The sequence below is a fragment of the Orbicella franksi genome, chromosome 5 (genome assembly GCF_964199315.1).
Source record: "Orbicella franksi chromosome 5, jaOrbFran1.1, whole genome shotgun sequence".
Taxonomy (NCBI): domain Eukaryota; kingdom Metazoa; phylum Cnidaria; class Anthozoa; order Scleractinia; family Merulinidae; genus Orbicella; species Orbicella franksi.
In genome coordinates, this window is record NC_138149.1 from 8,128,684 (window position 1) to 8,146,123 (window position 17,440).

General features: G+C 41.4%; 2 protein-coding genes across 2 annotated transcripts in view; one reads left to right on the top strand and one right to left on the bottom strand.

Moving 5' to 3' along the window:
• The window catches only part of LOC145488614 (uncharacterized), a 30,626-nt gene extending 15,969 nt beyond the window's left edge, over positions 1-14,657 (top strand). Inside the window, 5 exon segments of the mRNA XM_081467501.1 lie at positions 1-4,763; positions 5,248-5,659; positions 6,143-6,753; positions 8,468-8,579; positions 10,111-14,657. Of these exon segments, the coding sequence (XP_081323627.1) occupies positions 1-4,763; positions 5,248-5,659; positions 6,143-6,753; positions 8,468-8,579; positions 10,111-10,195 (5,983 nt within the window). The 3' untranslated portion in view covers positions 10,196-14,657.
• A 4-nt stretch (positions 14,658-14,661) lies between these two features.
• On the bottom strand, positions 14,662-17,430 carry LOC145487710 (uncharacterized). The gene is made up of 4 exons (XM_081466533.1): positions 17,404-17,430; positions 16,827-17,031; positions 15,301-15,419; positions 14,662-14,898 (listed from the first exon to the last, which is right to left on the bottom strand). The coding sequence occupies exons 1-4, from the start codon at positions 17,428-17,430 to the stop codon at positions 14,674-14,676; spliced, it is 576 nt and encodes a 191-aa protein (XP_081322659.1). The 3' UTR covers positions 14,662-14,673.
• Between the last annotated feature and the right edge of the window lie 10 nt (positions 17,431-17,440).

Here is a 17,440-nt window from a genome sequence, read left to right on the forward strand (position 1 = left end):
AGTGAGTGTTGCGAAAGGCGGGAACTACAGAGACCCCTTAGCGTATCTGCTTCCATGCAGCCCTGGCTGCTCGCAAGCGGTGCACTTCTTCAATGGCAAGTGTGATCAAGCCTGTAATAGAAAAGCATGTAACTATGACAGTGGAGATTGCTTATCTCTCTATTCTAAACAATCTCACTTCGTATTAGAACCGAGAAGTATTCACGAGATCTATACGCCAACTTCGCTTAACATCTTATTCAAATTGCAAAAGATTACTGGGGAGAAATACATTCGAATCTCGCGCGAGCCACTCAGCGTGTATTCTCTCGCAAAGCTGGTGGTTCTCGAAATAATCAAGTCATCCGATCTCCGCTCTACGTTAGTTTACGGAAACTATAGGGGTGAGATTGTTAAACTTGTTGGCCTTTTATCATCTTGGAACATATCACTGGAAAAGATGACGTTTCTAACAACACAAAAGATAATTGAACTTGGAGTAGATAATGTATCTCCGCATGGTAGAAGTGGTACAGACTACGATATCGCTGAAATTGATACTGACACACTACAGAACTACAGCAACTTCCTTGTTGGCCTTGAAATACTAACCAAGTCCCATTTATTAGACTTTACCCAGGTTACAAATGTTAGCAAACCTCACATCCCTTATTTTCATCTCCAAATACCTCGCGAAAGCATGGATAACAGCAGACTCAGCCGTTTCGACCCTACCCTGCAGGCCACACCTAAATGTAATTCTTTAACCTCCTGTTCCGGACATGGTATTTGTTTGGCTAATGCAAGTTGCAAGTGTGACCTGGCTTATACAGGCAAAAAGTGTCAGATGAACACCTGCCCCGGCCGCTGTTCTAGTCATGGTACTTGTATCGAGGGCGTGTGTGTGTGCAGTCTCGGTTGGGATGGAGTCGACTGTTCAAAAGTCAAGTTATGCACGCCCCTTTGTCCCGAGAGTTGGATTGGTGATGGAGTTTGCGATCCCGATTGCAATATACCAAAGTGTTCGAGCGACAAAGGAGACTGCCAAGATGTGTGCATGTGCCCTAGTTCTTGGCTTGGGGATGGGTCGTGTGATCAGAAGTGCAATAAAACAGTATGCAAGTACGATGGAGGTGATTGTGTTGAAGAAGAATGCAGCGCTGGATGCCGATCAGATATGTTGGCAGACGGCTTTTGTGATCACCAGTGCAACACGGAATCTTGCGGTTTGGATAAAGGGGACTGCGGTCAAATCTCAAACGTTAACTGTGCTTGTAGCAAACAACTTCAGGGAAACGGAATGTGTGACGAAGAGTGTAACGTTGCCACCTGTTTTTACGACTATGGAGACTGCGTCCAACAGGCAACGGGAGGTAACTGCCCGCAGGCATGTTCGCCACCAATGATTGCAAACGGCTTCTGTGACTTATCGTGTAATGAATCCGCTTGTAACTTTGATGGTGGAGATTGTAAGCCTACTGGTTTGACTACAGAGTTGTGTTTTGAAGGCTGCCTTCCGAGTTTTCGAGGTGACGGGGTATGTGATTCTGCTTGCAATGTACAGGCCTGCGGATTCGATTACGGAGATTGCCCTAAGCCTGTTGTTCGAGAGTGTAGTCCAGGATGTAAACTGGATATGGTGGAGGACGGTGCCTGTCAGTCACAGTGTGAAGTGGAAGAATGCTCATTTGATGGCAACGATTGCCAGTGTGCACCGGGTTGTATGAACTCAACGTTGGGAGATGGAGTTTGCAATGTGGAGTGTTTCGTTGAGTCTTGCGATTACGACAACATGGACTGTCAGTGTTCTTCTAAGAGTTGCCCGAAGAGCTTTGTTGGTAACGGACACTGTGACGTCGAATGTAACAACAGAATTTGCGGCTTTGATGGAGGAGACTGTACATGCTCAGCGGGTTGCTCCATGACATCAATAAGGGATGGAACCTGCGATTCAGTTTGTGATACGAAGCTTTGTGATTTTGATGGCTTGGATTGTGGAGGATGTGAGTCTGAATCCCATTCAAACATTTGCGACGAAAACGCCTTCTGTATTGTGGTTAACAAGTCGTTGCCCTTTGTGCAGTGTCAGTGCAAAAGTGGATTTTATGGAGATGGCTTCTCTTGCGTAAAAAGAGGAAACTGTTTCAATGGGAGTGACATTTGTTCAGGACAGGCAACCTGCCTGGAATCTAACGGAACATTTGAATGCTATTGCAACCAAGGATGGGTTGGAAATGGTATTTTCTGTGAGAACGTGGATGAATGTAAAGATGAAAGTCATAACTGCAGCATAAACTCCAGATGTATCGATTTACCAGGAGGATATCAATGTTTATGCAAGACAGGGTGGAGCGGGACAGGTCGCAATTGTACAGATGTCAACGAATGCGAGCTAAATAAGCATTCTTGTTGTGAAAACGAAGACTGTGTGAACACTGAAGGCAATTATACTTGCATTTGCAAACAAGGATGGCGAGGAATAGAGAATTCTTCGTTTCCAGAAACACTAGGAAGGTGTGCCTTTAACACAAGCTCACTGTGTATTGATATAGATGAATGTGCTGAAGATATGCACAACTGTTCCATGTACAAGGGCCAAGCTAACTCAGTTTGCATCAACACTTTTGGTGGTTTTGAATGTAACTGTACTCAGGGATGGCAAGGAGATGGAGTTTACTGTACAGATGTTAACGAATGTGTTAATGGTTCCGTTTGTGGCATGAATCAGATTTGTAGGAATGTTCCAGGAAACTATTCATGTTCTTGTAGAGATGGCTGGACATCGCGTGGCCTAAATAATGACGAGTGCCAAGACGTGGATGAATGTAGGCTCGGATTAGACGACTGCGATACTTTTGCGACTTGTACGAATACAAACGGAAGCTTTACGTGTGAATGCTTGCAAGGATTTGAAGACAAAAGTAGAAGTTGTACGGAGTACCAATGCAGAAATCACACCAACAATGAAAGTGAGGCAAATCCGAACGCAACTTCACAAAGCGTCTGTGCTTGTATAGGCAAGTACTCAGACGCCGGAAGAAAGTGCGAAGACATAGATGAATGTAAGTGGGGCATTTTCGATTGTCCGCCATCCGGCCCGATATGCCAAAATGTGATTGGTGGCTATGAATGCAAATGCGATGCTGTGAGCAACTCATCTTGTGATCCTGTGAACCCATGTGAATCCGGTAACGACACTTGCAATGAAAACATGACCTGTATTGCTGTTGGTATGGAGCATTACTGTGTATGCCCAGAAGGGTATACTGAAGATCAAAACGGCACGGCGTGCATCGATGTCAACGAGTGCATTAATCCGCAGTTTTATGGATCTTGTAATGCTAATGCTGACTGTGTCAATCTTGATGGTGGATTCGAGTGCAAGTGCCGATCAGGGTTCTTTCAAAGTGGGGAAGCCTGTTTCGAAATTGACGAATGTGAAGGGACTATCAAACAGACCCTTAAAGGTCGACTGGAAGAGTGTAAAGCTGGTGTGTGCTCTTTTGTTGAAACCTGTGTTTATCGCAACGTGTCAAATAATGGAAGCAGGTTAAATCAAAGCACGTTGGTTTGTGCCTGTGAGGAAGGTGATAATCTGAAAATAGACTGCATCGAGGCTTTTGTAGACGTCATTGAAGCCGGAAAAAACTTCACAACTGTGGTTTCCATTCCCTGGTATCTTGCAGTGAACGCAAGCGTAAATGCAACCACGTATGACCAGACTAAATATGTCCATAACTGTACGGACGAAGCAACCTGCAAGAATACAGCAGGAAAGTACGAATGCATATGTATAGAGGGATTTGAAAGCAACGACGGAGGTTGGAACTGTCACGATACTGATGAATGCCTTTCAAAAGACACCTGTCACGCTAATGCCTCCTGTTTTAACACAGTTGGATCCTTTTACTGTGAATGCAAATCGGGATTTACTGGAAATGGCGTCAATAACTGCTCTGACGTTGATGAATGCTCTCTTAAAACTGCAAACTGTACCCTTACCTCATTTTGTGTAAATACAATGGGAGGTTTTAACTGTTCATGTTTGGATGGCTACCATCGAAACAGAACCTCGTTATGCGAAGATTTAGATGCGTGTTCGAGCAGGGATCTCAATCAGTGCCACCCAAGGGCGTCTTGTCGCAACACCATTGGTGGGTATAACTGTAGTTGCATGGTAGGTTACTCAGGGGACGGTTTCAAATGCTCAGACATAGATGAATGCAGCGCTGAGGGGATTACGTGCGGAGAACACGCCTATTGTTACAATACGCTTGGTTCTTATAGATGCAAATGTGACCCGGGCTGGTCAGGTGATGGACAAAGCTGCACCAACATCGATGAGTGCTCCCTTAGTCTCCACACTTGTATCGAGAATTCATACTGTACTGATAACCAGGGAAGTTATACGTGTTCCTGCCACAAAGGATGGAAACGCCAATGGTTTGAGCCGTACGGTAGATGTTCCAGGTGTGACCCAGCCACGTTCTGTTCTGGCCATGGTCAATGTTTGCGGAATGGCACTTGTGATTGCCTTAGCCACTACAGCGGTCACAACTGCTCAGTATGTAGACCAGAGGTGCGCTGCTCGGGCCATGGAACCTGTGACTTTAATGGGAACTGTTACTGCGATTATGGCTGGACAAGACAGCCACTGGACTGCAGTGTTTGTTTACCAGATGAGTTGTGCAGTAGTCATGGTACATGCAATTATGATTTGATGACTTATGAAAACCAGTCTTGCTTTTGTAATGACGAATACTTTGGAAATAACTGCAGCAGAGGTAAGAAGGTTACATTCTTTTTACTTTCGCTGTGAATTCGATTGTATTTAACCCAAGTGGTCAAAATTTGGCTTTCCTTAAAAATTATCCGAAAAACCGTTTGTGTGTCAACTGTTGGTCACGCGTGTTGATGTCTCAAAGGCAACCATGTTTTCAAAGGCAATTTTATCCAAATTGAGTCTTTTTCTAGCTTAATTTTCTGTTTCATATCGAATTTGGTTGTTTTGACATTTTTTGTATTCCTATTTTTTCCTCCTATATTTGAAATCAATTTAGTGGCTAGAGATGATGGACGTTTTGAAATGCCTGACGTTATTTTGTTCTTTTTGACGCCACGATTGGCACGTGATTCTCTCAAAAGTAAACAGTTTCTGATGCCAATACTTAGTAAATATGTTTAAAGGCCCTAGACTAACGAAAGAAAAAAAGGGTAGGCAAAAAGCCTTTAATGTAACTACTAATGGTTTTAATGAATAAATTACAGCTTGCCCCATTACGAAAGGTGAAATCTGTGGACCTCATGGCTATTGCAACCGTAGTCCACGTGCAGTCCAACCCTGCGTTTGCTTCTCAGGATATCAATGGAACGACACTGCTCTCTCCTGTGTGGATTCCGACGAGTGCCTCCTCAACTTGCACGATTGCTTGCCACCAGCCAAATGCGTCAACACGCCAGGGTCGTATAAATGTGAGTGTCCTTCCCTCGTGGGGTGGTCCTTTGATGGCAAAAGCTGCAAAGATACTAACGAATGCCAATACCCAAATGTGTGTGACCAACAAGCTTCGTGCGTCAATTACCCAGGTGGATTCAACTGCAGTTGTAATTTGGGCTGGCGAGGACAAGGGTCTCATCCTGTATGTTTCGACATCGATGAATGTGCGGAAGAGATTGACAAGTAATATTTACTTTTGTGTAATGTTAACTGTTCTCTGAGCTGTTGAACTGCCTGTGAGTTTTGTTTCCTAAAAGCATTTTTTTTTAATATGGGAACGTTGACGTTGACGTTAGCCCAAATTGTAAGACAATACTTAAAACAAAGTTCAGGTTGAGATTCAGTATATTATGACAACCTTTGAAGTGAACAGCATGAGCTCTGGTAAATTGCAAAACTTGCGTCTTTGCAGTGTAATACTCAAATGCTTCCAGGGACACTGGAACATAATTCATGAAATTTTTGTGGCAGTTATTAAAATAATTTTACCAGGCATGCCACATTCAAAATTGTGCAACGTTTTAAAAACGGAAGGACTAATGGGTTCCCTTTGTAAGCATTTCAGAAAAGGAAAATATAGGCATGAATTTAGTTTCTGTTTGTATTTAAACTTTGGTTATGCATTTACAGGTTCCACAAAATGCAAAACACAGTTTTTCTTTTCAGATGTCCTATTCCATCGCAATGTATTAATACCCCTGGAAGCTATTACTGTATGTGCCATCCAGGCTGGGAGAAAGTCTCAGAATTCCAGTGTGTTGACATTGACGAATGTAGACGGGGAATTCATGGCTGTGATCCACACTCCTCTTGCGTGAACTCGCCCGGAAGTTGGAAGTGTATATGCAACAAAGGGTGGTACCCAGACCCTAAGGATGCCCGTTTACCCAAGTGCAAAGACATCAATGAATGCGTAGAAGTTCCAAATTCTTGCCCGGTGCAATCGAAATGTGTTAACACTGAAGGTTCGTACCGTTGCAGCTGTTTGTTAGGCTGGAGAAACCGAGGCCTCTATACTTGCATCGATATCGACGAATGTAACGTGTGGTACTACCAATGCCCGTCAAACTCACGCTGCAAGAATACTCCGGGTTCCTACGAATGCCACTGTAATACTGGCTTTAGACCACGAGTGACCACTTCAAGGTGCCATGACGTTAATGAGTGCGCAACAGGACATTACTCGTGCTCTTCAAATGCTTATTGCGTCAACAACTTTGGCTCTTATACTTGCCAGTGCAACCGCTGCTACTACAAGTCTGGCAACCAGTGTAAACGTAAGAAGCTTTATTTCAGCATTATTTCTTTCTATATACTCGTAGTGTATCGTAAAATCTGCCATATAATGTCAGTGCGGGCAATGCGTTTTATAATTGTCTTTGCCAGCGCTGCCATCACATTCCTAGCAACCAATATACACATAAGCAGCTGTTTGCAACTCTGCGGCTCCACCCAGAAGCCTTATCAAATTTGATAATCGTAATTAATGTCATGTAAGCTTTGTCACATACTCTCAGGAGACTGCAATTTACTTATTTATTTATTTATTTATTTATTATCTCGACTTTATAATAGAAATGTTTGCCATGTCATATATAGTGTTATACGTGGCAGCTGTTGCACTCCTGGCCCGGGTCGTTCGAATGGTGGATAACGGTATCCACCGGATAAATCTCTATCCAGTGGATAGCGTGGTTTGCTTTGTTAACACCTATCCACTGGATAGCGATTTATCTGGTGGATAGCGTTATGCAGTCTTCGAACAACTGAGGCCTACTATATTTAGAAACTACTCGGTTCCATGCAGGATTTTTTCAGCCTGAATTATTCTGTTATTCCGATTCTGTTAGTCTGTTATTCCGATTAGAGCAGTTTTAAATTAATCGTGCCAAGTAAAGATTGCACAGACAATTCTTTGAGCCTATATAATCAAAACTCAAGGCAAATACACATAGCCGACGTGTGCCCTGTTTTTCCTTGTTTTTTTTTGTTGTTGTTTTCATTGTTGTCGTTTTGGTTTGCTGTTCTTAAGCCAATCACTTAACCCTCGGACGTAGAAGCTAACTCATACCCCCACCGTGGTACAAGGGGTGGATGGAACCCCCCTCTTGGTTTTCGTTCTGTTAAGGCGGAGCGAAATAAACTTACATTAATTAGATAGCCCTGAGCTTGGTCTACTAAGTCATTAGATTATGAGCTCGAGATTTCAATCGAGTGATAGTTGACTATCACGCATAGAAATCGAGAGCGAATAATTTAAATGTTTTAGTATAAATTTACGAGTTTACGAGTTTACGATTTACGTTATCTAAATCCTCTTCACAGACACTTCGCAAATGCCAAGAAGCGGCCGTCATTTTGCTAAGAAGGGCACACTGCCACGCTACTCACTATCTATCACAGAGTAGATAGTAAGTAGCGAAGCCAATCAGAGAACGGCATTCGTGATAGAACGCTAATAGATTTATATAAAAAGATGATATTTTTATTTTTTCTTTTGGTAATGACTTCATATGCCGTCAAATAACGTCAATTGACCCGCCATCTTTGATTTCACAATTTTTTCAAAAAGTCAACAAATAATGATTAACACGAAATCAAGCCAGAATGCTGATGAAATGTACGAGTTCATGAATTTCCGGAATTTGATGAAGAAAACTGGAAATAAACTACAGAATCATCTCAAAAAAAGTTGAAATTTGGAATTTGATGGTTGCCGTGGCAACATCAAAAATGATGGACACACAATTGACATATCGAAATTTCCGCAGAGAATGATGGAACAGCTAGTGAAAGTTTCAGCTCCTTAGAGTAAATCTTTTTTCAAAACTTTGAAAAAAAACCTTGTGGGGGATGGGAGGTGGCATCCACCCCATCCCCCACCCCTGTACGTCCGCGGGTTAACGTAGCAATGCAAACCCAAGCATTGAATTACTTTCGGTACTCAAGAGAAAACCCCCTCTATCTTGTTTTTTTTTTTATTTCCTGCAGCAAAATGCCGTCGAGAGAGTCAGTACTACTACGTTTATGTCGTTACATACTATACTCAATATTACTCCACAAGCTGTGGTTTTCTTGGACTGAAAAGATGTAGAAAATCCAGGTGGGTAAATATTATTGACTTCATCTTAAACTTAAGGCAACATTCTGGTCTACTATACTAGCCCAATTTAATTGTCGCCCAGATCATACCAGGATTGGCAACTACCTGGTTTCCTGAGAAAAAAAATCCGCAAGTTATATTGAGAAAATGTAATGGCAAGCTCAACGTCAAAATTAAAATAATTTGATTCATGCTTGGATCGGATTCCGTGTTTTCATGTTGAAATAAGCAATTAATAAGCTTGTGCTTATACCTTCGCCCAGCAACGTCCAGCTGAAAGCTAGGGATTACTTTCCAGGGTCTTTTGTGCAATTTCTTTGAACTAATCACCGAAAAGTAAGATGTCGATTTAGCCTCATCTAAAGGCGGAGTTCCTGATTACAGAGCTATTGATTGCAATAAGTTAAACAATATTCCTGACTGCAATATTCCTGATTGCAATGAATTAACTATAAGCGCTTGCGCTCCTTCGGTGCGCAGGAGTTCCGCTACTAAATCCAAACTTCAGTTCCCAAACTCGGTTGTTTTTCTTTGGACCCCCTTTAACAATTCGGTTAATCGCTGTTAATTTCTATGAGGTGATAATGAGGCGGAAGACCAAGTCAACTTTCACGTCATGGAAGTCGACCAAATATAATCTAATTGTTTAAGTACAATTCGCACTAAATTTCCCTCAAATAACGATTTCCAAACATTTCTCGACGTAGTATTCAGCACAATCGCGCGGAATGAATTGTTATTAAGGTCAATGTGCTTTCATCAGTGTTCTTGCTCAGCCAATCGCATTGTAGTATTTGCATTAGTATGCGAGCAGAATTCTACTAATTTGCAGAATCTATAAGTTCACTAGTGTAAATGGTGCAATTTGATTGGCTGAGGTACATGCATACAATCAGCCATTTGCGAAGTTGTATCAGGGCCATAACAACTAAGGCCCTGTCCACATGTATCCGGATATTTTTGGATCCGGAACTTTTTCTTTCCGGATATGGCTTCCGAACACACGCATCCGGCGAATTCGGCAGCGAATCCGGATATTTTTGAATCGGCTCCCCAGCGTGGAAGAAAAACAAATCCGCAACGAATCCGATAACGTGTGGACGGTGAATCCGGATATTTTCGATTCCGATGACGTAGCAAAATCCTGTCCAGTCTCTTACCGAACAATAAACCAATATCGCGGCACAACGTGGAGGCCTAGTTTCTCTAGGGTGAATCCGCATACCATCGCATGCGCGTGGACAGGCGAATTCGATTTGAATACGCTACGTGTGGACGGGGAAATTTTTGAATCGGGAAAGAAAAAGTCGCGGATTCAAAAATATCCGGATACGTGTAGAGAGGGCCTAAAAGTTCCCAGGGAGAGTGAAAACGCTCATCGAATCCGGCTTCAGTAAGAGTGTACAACGCACACCGGATGCGTAAAAACTGTTTCTAGGATAGGGTAGAACTTCAAATCCGCATATTGTATGTTCCCTTTCTACTAATGGAAGGATACAGCTTATTTTCTTGTTTTATTTTTTGACCGTAGGAGAAAGCAAACGAACAAAAAGGTCCGAAGAGAACGTAAGGTTTGGGTCCCAAACTATGGCGGGGCAAAGTGCCCCTGCTCATAAATGGTCGTTGAGCAAAAAGAAATCGTGGATCCTCGTGTAATATCGAGCTACAATCTAAAATCAATGATGTAATACTATTAAGCTGGTAACATAGTTAAGTGTTTTTGAGTTTCATAGATTTTTGTACTTTATCATCTCTGCTGATTAAAATGTTTGATTTCTTTTTCCAATATCCTCCCTTTATATCGAGGCTATAAGGAGATTTCGTAAAATATGTTTCAAAATCGTCACAAATAAGTTGTAGGTAGGTAGATAATCAGCCTTATATAATCATGGTACAATTCATCAGCTTTAAACAAACAATTCATAAATAACTAATCCATACCTAATATAATGTAAAATGTTTAAATAAAAAGCTGCTTTCCACGAATCCTTATTGTGCTTCTTTGAGTAGACTTCAATTGCCCAACTGATTCTGCTTCCCCTATGTCACAAGGAAGATTGTTCCAAAGAATGGCGCCTCTATAGCTAAAGCTATTTTTTTCATAGTTTCTGCGAGGTAATTGGAACATTGAATTCATCCTCTCCGCAAAAAAAATGTCAGCTTATGGAGTATCATGGATGAAGAGCACATTGATGAAAAAGAGTTTATATACGCTTACTGGAGATACTGAATATTTGCAAAGCACTCCGCTTAAGAGAACTGCTAGAATGAGTGCGTCCACGGGAACAACTGCTTACAACGGTGAGTCACATAATACCTTATTATGATAGGGACTCTCAATACTTTATGGTGAAAAATTATTTCAGAGTATAAGTTATAGCGCGATTGTTCGCTCGGAGAGAAAAACTCATTGGGCTATTTTATTTCTCGTCCTTGCAAGCTTTCATGAGACGAACGACGCGAACCAGGTTGAGTTATGTAAGCGCGATAGAATTCTTGTTTGTTGGTGTAATAATATACGTTCATTCACACAAACACGCAAAACGTAAGTTCTTTTTAGATAAGAAGCCGAAGGCTTCCGCTTTAAAAATCCTTAACCAGAGAACTTTTGTTACGGCATGATTATTTGTAATCCAGGTCACTCTTCAGTTTGTGATCAATTTTTTTGAAGTTGAAGTTTGCCTTCCTCAACGTTTGAAAACTACCGCACTTTTTTTTCCCATTCAAATCGGCATCGTTTCAGGATGCTTCAGAGGCGGGTAACGCGATACCGTTTCATCATCACTTCAATAAAAAGACAATCGGTCATCCACTGAGACCTAGAGGCAGTCAGAGGAGTGTGTAAAGGAATGAAAAATGTTAGTCTTTCTCGTAACGTGAGTTTGGCTAAGCTGCCATGTTGCTGTTAAACACACCTTCAGCCGGAGGTTTCCCAATGGGTAATTGGCTTGGGCACAGAGGGGAATGATTATGAAGCCCGGCGAACATCAAATGAGCAGACAAAGATGCCAAGATTTACCAAAAAAGATAACAAAAACATACAACAAAGAACTTTGTCGAGTTCCATAACCATTCCCCTCTATTAACTATGACTTGGGTGGGTATCAGCTTAGGTTTCCGGTCAGGACATATTTTCTGGTTACACTGCAAATAGTCCAAACAGTTCCCCGAAGTCAACTTTTGACCTGGCAGTGTTTATCGGCAAATTTATTCATCATGGATATCGCGAACCGCGAAACTTATTGTTTGCTTGCAGTCGGTCTTTCTGGTGCGGTTGATTTCGTTTTAAGAAGAATGCGTAGAAGGCGTCTGCGATTACGATTAAAATAGTGGGGATATGGAGCGTATACTGCCGGTGCTGGATTCTGATAACTCTCTTGCTCCCGATTTCGCTAGAATAAATACAGCCGTTGTATGATGCCGCATCTTAATTTGCATCTTTTGGTCTAAAGTTGCTGTGAAAAGAGAACGAATTACAAAACTTTGCACCACTTAAAATAATCAAGTAATCACAGTTAATCACGAAAGTTGGCCATACCTCACATCAATAAAGTTCTTATCTTATCTTATCTGGTGGCCGCTGGGTTTATTTGCCGCAATTTCAGCGCAACCCCACAAAAATGTGCCCAGCGAGTGCTGCCGGTTCCTGTTTAGATATAAGATAAACCCCACGACTTGGTTCTGAGAATGTCGTGGGTATTTCTTTTGTTCTCTTTGCTGTATCCATAGGGGTTTCCCGAGGGCAGTTTCACAGTAGGAATAAAGGTCACACACAAAACATAGACTCCCCTTGGGTAAAGTCCTTCTTTCGCGTCACGCACGACGGACTAAGCGAAAGAGGGACTACTCGTAATCTATGGGCAAAACCGCAACTATAGACCTAAGCCGGCGAGTGAATTTACGCGTAAACGTGTGATATTGTTATTGTTTACAATATTAATGTGTCGGCAACTTCTCATGTGGCCAGAATATATATCTCACCAGCCCAGGCGGTCTATTTGTATATTGGAAATTGGTCTGTTCGAGAAACAATTAGGGTTAATTGTACACACGAACACATCGGACTTTTTAGTAAATTCCACGAGTGGCTGCCGCAGCCACAGTGACTCCTGACTCCACAGTCACTCCTAAAACAGAATAATTTGAGAATTTTTGTGATTTTGTTAGGTTCACTAAAATTGCATATATAGTTAGACATTGAGCAAGGCGCAGAATTTTTGCTTCGTTGTTGCGTTCAGAAGATTTGAGTATGTTTAGTCATTGAACAAGGTGCAGAATTTCTGCATCATTGATGGATGGGTTCACTAAATTTACTTATATAATTACGCATTGAACAAGGTGCAGAATTTCTGCATCGTTGTGGGGTTCAGAAGATTTGAGTGTGTTTAGTCATTGAACAAGGTGCAGAATTTCTGCATCATTGATGAGTTCACTAAATTTACATATATAATTACACATTGAACAAGGAGCAGAATTTCTGCATCGTTGTTGGGTTCAGCAAATTTGAGTGTCGTTGAACAAAGTGCAGAATTTCTGCATCGTTGTTGGGTTCAGAAGATTTTAGTGTGTTTAGTCATTGAACAGGGCGCAGAATTTCTGCATCATTGATGGGTCCACTAAATTTACATATATAGTTACACATTGAACAAGGTGCAGAATTTCTACATCGTTGTTGGGTTCAGCAGATTTGAGTGTCGTTGAAAAAAGTGCAGAGTTTCTGCATCGTTGTTGGGTTCAGTAGATTTGAGTGTATTTAGTCATTGAACCAAGTGCAGAATTTCTGCATCATTGATGGGTTCACTAACTTTATAATTACACATTGAGCAAGGTGCAGAATTTCTGCATCCTTAATCGGCTTGATACCACTGAGAACTGTCATTTTACTCTGACTATTAAATAGACCCGGTTAAATAAAGGCGTTTCTTCATGAACCAGTTTAGTTGTTGGTGAGAATATTGACTTCCACAATGAACACAGTGCAGGCTCCGACAAATATGCATGTGGTTGACCGAAAATGCTAAGTTTGGAAAAACCCATTTTAGTTTGGAACGCGTTTCTGTTTTCGTGACGCATTGGTGTGGATGGTAGAATAGGCCAAACCGTTGAAACAAAGCTGCGTTTTCAATTTTCTCCGACGTAGTGTGGACGGGACGTTATTGAGCAGAACACTGAGGAGTTCTGCACGTCAGTTTTGAAACTTTGTACATTTCTTACCCATCATTTGCAAAACAACAACTTGAAATGACTAAGTTCTACGTATTTTGGAGAACGTGAACCGCAATGAATGCTGTTATTGCATATCTAGCCTGAGCAAGTTTTTAGCCGACAGACGTACTGAGCAGAACAACAAAAAATGTTTCGTTTTTGTTAACCAACCATTCAAAACATAACTAGATTCCAGGCCTTAAACGCGCCATCTGAGCAAAACGTTGCACGGTTCGGGTGTTTACACGAGTCCGTACGAAATATGGTACCGTGCCGATCAAAAAGTTGACCTCCTTTCTTCAGGTCCCAAACTTGCACACTTAGCCGTTCAAAAATTTGGGCAGTTCCGCCGGTACCGTGTAAACGCATGCTGGAACCATGCAAACTTTTGTCCGCGCAAACATTTGTTCGGACCCGTGTAAATGGGGCCTGAGATTGGAATATGACGTCTTATAAGAAGCTCAAGCTCGCCATTCGCGCCAAACCCTTCGCAAACTTAATTGAGATACCGTCTTTATTCTACCCTGAGGTTTCCTTTTCGCTCTCATTTATTACAAAATGGCTGAAATGCAAGCTAATAAGATGGTAAAACGTGGCACCTACTGCCGGGAATGGCGGAGCGTATTTTCAATTGGGGGAGGGGGATGGGGGCTTACAAGCGCCAGAGACGCTGCCTTGTAGGGGGTCTGGCGATATTTGTAAAATTATTATTTTATGTAATTTTTGCTTGAAATTGGGGTTTGGGGCTAAAGCCCCATCCCCCACTCCCCCCTCCCCTCATAGCCCCCGTCTCCATGGTCCCTGTCTGCGTAATCCCAGGCTAAATTTACCACCAATGCTGATTTCCTTTCGTTCATTTTATTCAAAACACGAAATATCTTGACGCTATTTACACGATTATTTTCCAAAATAGACAGCGCCTGTCATTAGGACCACCTGGACTTAACAGATACAATTTTTTATCACAGCCTCCAATAACACCAAGACACATCTTGCCACTGACACCACTGCGTTTATGTTCATATGTGAATGTTTTCATTCCTTCGACGAGGCCGGTTTCGGTTTCTTCAAACAGGAAATCATTACTAGTTGAATTTTTACATCCATCGTATTGCTGTGAACATAATTAAAATAAAGTACAAGTTAATTTACAGCACCCCTTAAATTTACCCCGGGATTACTGAATGCAATATATCCACGTTCAACGGTGCAGTTTTATTGAAGTATGGACTTCCATACCAGAACTTCGGCCATATCTCACGACCAATACAGTGTACAAAAGTAATGCAAACGAAATTCGACGAAATTCGGGAATTTCGGGGGTTTTCGACGCAAGTGGACGAAATTTCGTTTCGAACGAAGCTTCAAAAACCTGTTATTTCTGCTGATGCAAGAGTTTTTAGGCAGGGTTTCCCGTTTCTATCAAGTCTTTCACTGTCGCACTCATTAAGTAAAAAAAGTGCAAATAACTATGACAAGCTTCGAATACGTTTAAATTTAAGTTGCTTTTACCCACCTCGAATCGCGGAAGATTCGTACCATTGATGACCTTCAATGCATAGGTAGTACCGCGTTTATCGATGAATTGAATGCACTTCCTGTTTGTACTAGCGTCGACGTCCACAACTGTAAATCCTTCAATATATAAAATACTCTTATAAGCAACCACTGGAAGTTCAGTTTTGTAAGTTGAAAATCACATAAATGATTCTTTTTTTCTTATCTTGTAGAAAAATGGAGGATTGTCCGGTTAAATACTTCTGATCCTGACTACCCTATATTCATCATATAATACATACTTCCAAGCCGATAAATTAGATTCTGGGAATCGGGTATATTTCAGGGCCAGAAATATTCAGATATTCTGACGTAGCATGATAGACAATTATAGTTGAACTATCACACACATGATTATACACCTGATCAATCGGCGCGAAGGCGTTTGCAATCGCCAATAGGCCACTTTCGATATATATATATTTATATATATATAAAATTCAGCTTGATAGTGGGGCCTTGAGAACGCAGACAAAACAAATGAATAAGCATGGTCATTCAATTTCCTTTGTTTGTGTCCTCCAGCCCTCGCTGCCAAGCTGAATTCATAAGCACTAGAGCACTTTTTCCGTGTTTACATAGCCTCATCTAAACACGAGGAGGGTTGGGAGAATTCGACTACGTCTCGGGTTTGCACAACTTTCGAGAATTCTCCCAGTCCCCGAGTGTTTAGATGAGGCTATACAAACATGGAAAAAGTGCTCTATTGCTTTTATAAAATAATTCTCAAAAATACGCGCGAATCTGAAACGTCACAACCGTGTTTACATACTCTCATCTAAACACACCTATCGACCAATGAAAGCGCGCGTAGTAGCTCAGTTATTTTATAATAATATATCGAAAACGGCCTATGAGATGCACCTGCAGGAAATCATGGAAGTTTTGTTAGTCATCTTGGACTAAATAATAACATTATCTGTTGTGATGAAAACAACTACCGTGATTCCGTGCAGGGTCGTCTCATAAAACGAAGTGACCATTGTCGATGATAGTTTGCAACAAGCGAACGCTGCATGCCTACCATGTTCCCTCCGCGTAAATCATAAACAGTAAAATAACGTTGCGCTAATTATAACAAGTGTTAATTATTCTTCTTATAGGAAAATGGCAGTTTTGTTTTGTTCCGCTTAGTTTGAACTCAAGCCCATGCAAGTGGCCAAACGGAAAGACTATCACCGAATATCATAAAGAAATTGGACAAGATCAACCTGTATGATACTTAGATAAAGCATGGTACCGTAAAATTCCATAGACAACTGAGAAACAAACTAAATGAATTAAGAGTATCGTGAGATTCGTGGGTAAAATAGACATTCATTGTTTTCTTAATCGACGTTGTCCTCGGCGTTGACGTCGTCGTTACAGTCCCCTGCAGCTGCAGCTGTATTAAAGGGGCGATGGTTATTCCTAAGAATTCTTTTAGTAGTATACTCCTCCAAAAGGAATCCTACCCCATTTTACTAATACTTCTTATTAACTTACTAGTCCTTTTGCCTGTGGTGCTTGTTCCAGTTACTGATACGTCAAATTGGCGCTTCACAGCCGAAGAAATGTTACGTCTGCCTGTGTGAATCTTAAAAAGATGGCCTCCACCACATTCTCTTTCATATATGAAAAGTGAGCTGAAGCAAGCACTTTGTGACTTGGTCTCCACTGAGCCCACCAAGAAAGTATACCCGGTTACAATCTACAAATAAACGGATGCACATGTTTCAGTCAAGCCCGTGCCACTGAAGGGGTGTTTTCAGAACATGGTATAGATAAGAGAAAACTTGTTTCAATACACTGCCAAGGACCGAAATCCTTCTCATTTACCCATCTTAAGCTACAAAGCATCAATTATGGACTGTTCAAGTGAAATGACTGGCTAACGGGCTATAAATGTTAATGTTGTGGTTCAAAATAACCCTTGGTACAATTTGGTATTTTCCTTTCAGCAGAACTAACGAAAATATCAAATTTGTACCGAAGGTAAAAAAGGTAGAAGAAAACTAGAAATGAAAACTATAACACAAATTGCTTTAAATTATTTCTTTTTCCAAGGAAAATATATACTTACGAGGAAAATGTACGGTGCTTTATCCATTTAGTCCACT

Excerpts from the sequence above, each read along its gene's own strand:
- LOC145487710 (XM_081466533.1), bottom strand. The coding sequence starts at position 17,430 with ATGGATAAAGCACCGTACATTTTCCTC. Across the intron at positions 17,032-17,403 it reads AAGCACCGTACATTTTCCTC|ATTGTAACCGGGTATACTTT; the intron begins GTAAGTATATAT and ends GTTTATTTGTAG. Across the intron at positions 14,899-15,300 it reads CGAATCTTCCGCGATTCGAG|CAATACGATGGATGTAAAAA; the intron begins GTGGGTAAAAGC and ends TTATGTTCACAG.